Below are 7,575 nucleotides of genomic sequence, written 5' to 3' on the forward strand. Positions count from 1 at the left end.
GTTTTGTTTTTGTGGATTTTTAGTTGTTAAACTAGGCCAAAAACAAACTTACTTTTTGTTTTGAAACATTCTTTAATCACAATATAGATGAAAACAATCAACCATGTATGACTGCCTAGACCCAACCTAGCAATGAAAGTATTTAATATAATATAAATATCCCTTAAATGTCCCACAGTGTGGAAATTCAGAAATAAAGAATATCTTTTAGAAAGGTTAGTCTTTTTTTATAAAGCGATAATTAATTTTTAGTCTGTCAGTTATATGCAAATGAGCTAATAAAACTCATCAATTCGCAGTAGGCCGACATTATAAATGTGTGGCAGCCTGAACACACCAGCTCCATGTTGAAGCACGGTGGTGGCGTCATCATGGTGGGGAGCAAGAACAGGGACAATCACCTTCCAGAAGGACAACAACCATAAATGGCTTAGAGTGGACCATGTTCATCTGTTTAAATGTCCTAGTCAAAGTACAAAGATAAATCTGATCAAGAATTCATGGCAAGACTTGTAAATTAATGTTTATGGATGCTTTCCATCCAGTCTGACAGCTTTATATATTTTCTAGATGTTCAAAAGATGGTGGATGCGTACCACGTTTTTTAGTTTTCAGGCAAGAGAAGTTTATTTGTGTATCACTTTTCGGCATGCAAACATAAAACATGAAACATTTCAATTGTTATAATAAAGGAAAATCATAAAAAGTTGGAATACAGACAAAATAATTGTGTTTCGGTTTTTTAAAAAGCTCCAAACAGGGACGGGGTTTGTAAATTAGCCTGTGACTTGAAAACTTGCATACAAAACAACAGTCGCTTTGTTTTTAACATGTAATATTGTTTAACATGTGGTCAGTGATTAAATAAACTGGAATTGTTTTGTTTCATTCTTTTGAACCGTCTCTGCTTCCACTTCACAACTGTGTTTATTTTTGTTGGATTATCGCACAAATAATAAAATCTGCCATGGCTGTAACTTGGTTATCGCATAAACCAAGTTATGCGATAACCATAAATTCAAGCGCTTCTTCAAGCCCTGAACAGTTTTGCAGGCGCTGTATTTTTTCCAAATCAGAGTGATTCATCTGTCCACATATAGACGATCTTGTGGGTGCAGTACCCTCTCCGGAGCGTCAGGTGGCAGTAGAACGATGCTCCGTTTCCTGCGGAGCCGCACAGTCACAACAAGAGGAGGAAGAGGAAAAACGACAACTCTGGATCTGGATCGTCGTCGACTGTCTTGCGTGACAACACAGGGATCGTCCAGACTTTGGGTATTGGCGTTTTTTATTCTCCTCTCTCTGTCGTGTCGGAGCGCCGCGGATCGGCCGCACCGCCGCCCGGTTTGTAGCGGTACGTGCCCCGCGGTGTCGCCGCTGTCGGAGCGCTGCCTGTCGGGCTGCAGAAACACTAACCGAGGCTGGTTGGCTGGCCAAGATGGCTGGGCGCAGTGAAATGTGAAATACTCTCGCTAAGGTTGTTCCTTTCCTGCACGCAGCGTTGCTTGTCACGCAAACACTGGCGCGGAAATGCGCTGGTGGCCCGCAGAACAGTGCGTGTGTTTGTTTCTATTTGTGTTTTTATTTTTATTTTGATTAGCTTAACCAAGGCTCAGCTCGCTGTTGGGGCCTGTCGTATTTTCTCCTTTTCAGAGGCTTTTTGCATGATTGATTTAGCCACTTATTTTTCTTCTTCGCGTCTTATTTGTAAATAAAAGCACTTTTAGTTGCATGTTTCATCAAATGTTGCTTCTCAGTTTGTTTGTATTACAATTAAGAGGAATGCCAATAGAGCTCCACCCCTCTGCTGTTGCATGCAGCCCTGATCTGGTGTGGAAATTAAAGCACGTCTTTAGTTTCTAATCACGTCGTAGCACCATTTCCACACCTAAACACACAGAAAAAGGTTTGCAATGTTCATATATTACATTAAAAGTATTATTTTCTGCTGATTTTAAGCGGGTTTCTTCACCAAACAGCATAAAAACATCAACCTAAGTAGAATACAGGAAATGACGTAGGAAAAGGAAAACTCGGGATCTCATCAGCTGAGTCCAAACTATTTATTGTGAGTGATTTCTCTGTTTTGTGTTAAAGATGCACCGATCTGACATTTCCTGACTGAGATTTAATTTCTGATTTTCTAAAGTCGGATGTCTCAACTAAATTTCAACTTATAGTCATAAAAACTAAGAACTTTATCCATGTGTTTATAAACAAATAAACTAGCAACCGCAAATTATCTTTTGATTAAAAAAAAGATAAACATTGGAGTGTTTTTTTTAATTACTTCATTTCCTGCTGGATTTGAGATTACAACCTCCATCAAGGAACTTATTGCACATTTTTAAGCTTCTTTATGAATTTTACTTCTTAATTTTTCATCTCAAATGAATACTTTCATGCAGTTTTATTAGTTAATGTATTTCATGAACTATACATTCACTCCTTGAATACTAACAATATGTTTTTTCTGTTAGATGGGAGGTTTTCTCACTGTTTATTATGTACTGGATTTATATTTTAGCATATCAGAACATTATGATAGTTATAAACAAAAATGGAATTTTTATTACAACATCACAACGTCTCTCTACCCGGGTTTCTGTCCATACGGTGAAACAGATTTAAAGAGAAGTGACAAAGGCAAAGGAGATGGATTAGCAGTGCATTTAATTTACTTTGTATTACTGTGGAGTATTGTGTCAGAAATTGAGCTGTTAGCATGACATGACAAATGTTATTGTATTTTACTCAACTGTTTAAAAATGTTTGTATACTTGCATCTTTTAATGCATTTTTTGATATTTTCAAAAATAGGCTTAAGTGATTAAATAAAAAAAGTCTGCAGAATGTGCCAATATTTCCATCCAATTAATCGGTTAATTATCGGTATAATCGATTACTAAGATTATCATTAGTTGCCGCAGACAATAATATCCTGTCATTAAAGGAGCAGTATGTATTTTGCAAAATCAACTTTTTTGCGTTTACATCATGTTATAAAACATACCTTGAGTGTTGCCTTGATTCTTTCATTTAATTATAATTTATAGTTTATTGATCTTTGAGAATGTGTTCTTGCACTATTATGCCATTGAAAATCATCTAAAGACAACAATATTATCGTTTATCGCAATAATTACTGGGACTATTTACCATCCAGCAACATTTGTTATGGTGACAGGTTTAGTACCGCCCCTTTAAGACGTTTTTGACCTGCGTCTCTGTCGCCTGTAGGTTGCTCCAGTTTGACCTGCACCATGTCTGATTTGCTGAGATACATCGACTACGACCACAAAGCCACCTTCCTGAAGATGCTGAACCAGCAGCGCATGGAGGGTGAGCACTGTGACGTGGTGGTGGTGGTGGAGAACATCGAGTTCCGGGCGCACCGCTGCGTCCTCGCCGCCTGCAGCAACTACTTCAAGAAGCTCTTCAAGAAGCAGAGCGACGAGGACAACTCCATTGTGGAGCTCGACTTCATCCGCTCCGACATCTTCGAGGAAGTGCTCAACTACATGTACACGGCGCGGCTGGCGGTGCGGAAGAAGGACATCAACATGATGATGTCGTCCGGACAGATCCTCGGCATCAACTTCCTGGACAACCTTTGCACCCAGAAGCGGGAGCTGACCAACATGAAGACCCGCGAGAACCAGGCGCCGGACGACCACGGCATGCGGGCGCAGGACGCCATCTTGAAGGAGCTCGCCATGGAGGAAGTGAGGAAGAACAGCTTCTACGACCAGGGGATGGACGCCATCGGCCCCGGCGGCTCCCACGTCTCGCAGCCGCACAGCTACAACACGGGGCTGGGGAAGGATCCGCACGCCCACGGCTGGGGGTCGTCGACCTCCGCCGCCGACATGAAGCTGGAGTACCTCCTCTACGGCCACCGCGACCACAACTCCTGCCAGAGCGCCGGCGCCAAGCCGCTCGACCACAACACCAAGAAGGAGCGGCTGCTCACCGCCAACCGCCCGTACGGCTGTGAGCACTGCCCCAAAGCCTTCACCACCGCCGCGCACCTCAAGGAGCACCTGAAGATCCACTCGGGCTTCAAGCCGCACCGCTGCGTCGTCTGCGGCAAGGCCTTCATCCGGGGGCCCGACCTGAAGCGGCACGAGCGCGTGCACAGCAACGAGCGGCCCTTCGCCTGCCAGATGTGCGAAAAGGCCTTCAAGCACAAGTCTCACCTGAAGGACCACGAGCGGCAGCACCGGGGCGAGCGGCCCTTCAACTGCGGCTCGTGCGACAAGGCGTTCATCAAGGCGTCGGACCTGAAGCGCCACTGGAACACGATGCACAGCGCCAACCCACGCAGACAGATGTCACTGTCGCCTGCCACCTCCCAGCACGCCCAGGCGGAGGCTGCTGACCAGAGAGACTGGAAACTGGAGACCGGGCCACACTCGCACAACTCTGGGGACTGCTGAGCGATCCGAACACACACACACACACACACCCACACACACACCCCCACACACACACACACACTGACATACAGGGGCATCTCAATAAATAGGAATATAATCAATAAGGTAATTTTATTTCAGACATTTAATCCAAAACGTACAACGGAGGATGAGGGCCATTCTAAGAAAATAAAGAAAATTACGAGAATAAAGTCAATAATATTATGAATTTATTCTCATAATATTGACTTTATTCTCAAAATATAATTACTTTATTCTCGTATTATTTCAACTTTATTCTCGTAATTTTATTTTTTAGTCTTTTTCTCAATATGGCCTTTATACTCTATGTTTAAAAAACCAATTCATTACACAGAATATTTTCAAATGTTAATTTCTGTTATTTTAGAGCACAGGTGCCAAACTCAAGGCCTGTGGGCCAAATCCGGCCCGCCAAAGTTATTTTTGTGGCTCTGCAAACTCAAGACTCAGAGGGCCACATAATTAAAATTTTAAGATAAATATTACTTCATCAGTCAAAAGAAATCACTTAATATTTGAGAAAATGTGTGTTAATTTTTATCTTAAAAAGCACAAATGAAAAGCAGAGAAAGCTATAATATTTTAAGTTTGTCAGTATGTAGTTTTATTAATACTTTCTATCATAACCAGCATTTATGATCTCAATGTGACCCAAAATGATTTTTTTTTTTTATATCCTTGATTTAGAGGACTGTAGCCAAAACAGATTTTAATTACACAAACTGTGTTTTAAAAGGATTTTTTACAGAAAAAAGTTTCACACCACAAATCGTAAAAACTACAGAACTGAATCTGATGTATTAAAAAAAAGTATTACATTAGGCCTAATGATTATTTTAGTTATTCTTATTCTTCTGACCATTAATAATTGCAAATTCTTACGATTGGATAAAAAAAAAATCAGATTCTGCAGTTAAGCCTTTTTTAAGCAGAATTAAAAATACAATTAATTTCATAAAATTTTTAAATGATTTAAATTTGCTTAAAATGCAATCAAGAGTTTGTATTTTTCTACAGTGTAGCTTACTTAATCCTATGACTGTCAGCAAATGACCTTTTCTCTTAGTCCTCATATTCCAGTTGATGATTAATGGATTACTAATTTAGTTGATGATTATTTGATGAATTGATTAATCACGATTAACTCGATTAATCATTTCAGCCCTTCAGTTCACACAAAGTAATATTTCTGTTAATTTTAAGGATTAAAATGAACACAAAACTATTTTTATAAGATTTTTAAACAGATCGTTATTTTATGTAGCTGCTAACTTTAGAGTTATCCATCAGTCAGTCACACCCACAAAACCACAAAAAAAAAAAAAGCTGAATGTGCCATGTCCAAGCATAGTGATGGAAAGTTAAGTGTAAGGAAAAACTTTAGTGGAAAAAATTAACAGTACTCCATAGATTCTTAGTATCAGGATAACTTTGGTGATTGAATAAGCTTTTGGTGTCTTTGGAAGTGAGGGCAGAAAAATAAAATCAGCATTTCCATAGTTTGTTAGCAAAAGGAAGCTTTCATTGCTCTGAATGTTTCCAGGCAAACATCTACTCTGACAATACACTTGATGAAACACAGAGGACCAACATAAGTAGATGCACCTCAAATCATCATCGCCGACTGTGAAAACTTTACACTGGACCTCATTTAACCTCTTCTATGACCTCGAAGACGCAAATTTTACTTTCCTTTAAAGAGGCATTTTGGGCCTGATTCAGAAATAGCCAAATATGTAACATGCATCAGGTGTTGCCTATTTCCTGCGTTTTTACATTGTCTAGTATCACACTTTTTCCTTCCACTAAACTTTCATAACATTTCTGTATTAAAAGTCTTACGTAATTTTATGAGAATTTCAGGTTATAGCCAATCAAATTGTTTGAAAAATGTTTGTTAATTTTTTTTTGTTGAATTGCTGACATAAATTACCTTTTTGATTATATTGTAATTAATTGAGATGCCAATGGACTGACCTGCTAACACTTTAATCCCACTTACACATTGACACAAGCACGAGGACAGTGATGGGAGTGCAGAACAGGAGAGCAGAGCATGTTCATAAAGACTGTGAGGCTGTATTATTATTATTATTATTATGATTATTATTATAATTCTAAAGAGTTATGTCCTTCCCACCTGTAAAGTCATGTAAATGTTTAGTTCACTATACTATACATATATTTTTCACAAAGCATCGTCGCTATCTAGACCGGAGGGGTTCTCATAACGTTTTTTTTCTTTTCTTTTTAATAAAATAAACATTTAAATGTTCGTTTAACCTTTTATGGATTTTATGGAGATAAAAACAAAGTCCAAGAAAGAAAGATAGAAAGAGGGAATGGGGGAGAAAATAATTTTCTGCATAACATTTGTTGCATTGAGTATATTCATGTGGATGTTTTTAAATGGATGTGTTTAGTTGTATTGATTGATATTACACTGTAAAAGTAAGACGCAGACGAAACCAAAGTCTTGGACTCCTGACGGACCGTCCTCAAAGACTGTCCTGTCCAAGCAGAACCGGCCAACTAGATTTACTGTTATACAGTATGACTGTCATCCGGGGCTATCCACAGATAATGATCGGTGTCTGTATATACTGTAGCTTAGTTTGTTGCACAACTAGAGTTCACAATATTGAAATCATGCACATATAACATTGTCCTACTCCTACACTTTGACAATAAACACCATTTGCTGTGTTTTAATGTTGTTGTCTTTTTGTGGAAGCAATATAACTTTTACAACGGTTTCTTTAACGTACGGCTGGGGCTAACGTTTGCCCGTGACGTATGCAATGCGCCAGTTTGACGTTACGAAGATTGTCGGAAATTGCGCTGCGCTGCGCCATTCTCCACGGCCAAGCTGAACGAAATGGCTTTTAAAGTCAATTCAGCATTTCGAAGCGCGGCCAACCCGAATTGAGCGGATTCGTTCACATCCTCGGCTGCCGTTGCTAAAACTACAGGCAGACTACAATTCTAAAACGGCGCAGAAAATCGACGTCATCGTTCACGTCTTGTCCTTATGTTCGCTGATGGGCTTGGTAGAAATTCTAAACTGGGGGCGTTTACTTCTTGACCCCCATCTGCATTGCGTGACGTCGGTACT

The 7,575-nt window shown here is 39.7% G+C and overlaps 1 protein-coding gene across 2 annotated transcripts; it reads left to right on the forward strand.

The window, feature by feature from the left end:
* Positions 1 to 1,137: 1,137 nt before the first annotated feature.
* LOC116722088 (zinc finger and BTB domain-containing protein 14-like) lies at positions 1,138 to 7,172 on the forward strand. 2 transcript variants are annotated; one of them, XM_032566217.1, is made up of 2 exons: positions 1,138 to 1,354; positions 3,241 to 7,172. In XM_032566217.1, exons 1-2 carry the CDS (start codon positions 1,153 to 1,155, stop codon positions 4,437 to 4,439), a joined length of 1,401 nt encoding a protein of 466 aa, XP_032422108.1. In that variant the 5' UTR covers positions 1,138 to 1,152; the 3' UTR covers positions 4,440 to 7,172. The 2 variants fall into 2 exon arrangements, with proteins under 2 accessions (XP_032422108.1, XP_032422109.1); XM_032566218.1 differs by having other exon boundaries at positions 1,170 to 1,275.
* The last annotated feature ends 403 nt before the right edge of the window (positions 7,173 to 7,575 follow it).

Source organism: Xiphophorus hellerii, chromosome 6 (genome assembly GCF_003331165.1).
Source record: "Xiphophorus hellerii strain 12219 chromosome 6, Xiphophorus_hellerii-4.1, whole genome shotgun sequence".
NCBI classification, from domain to species: Eukaryota; Metazoa; Chordata; class Actinopteri; order Cyprinodontiformes; family Poeciliidae; genus Xiphophorus; species Xiphophorus hellerii.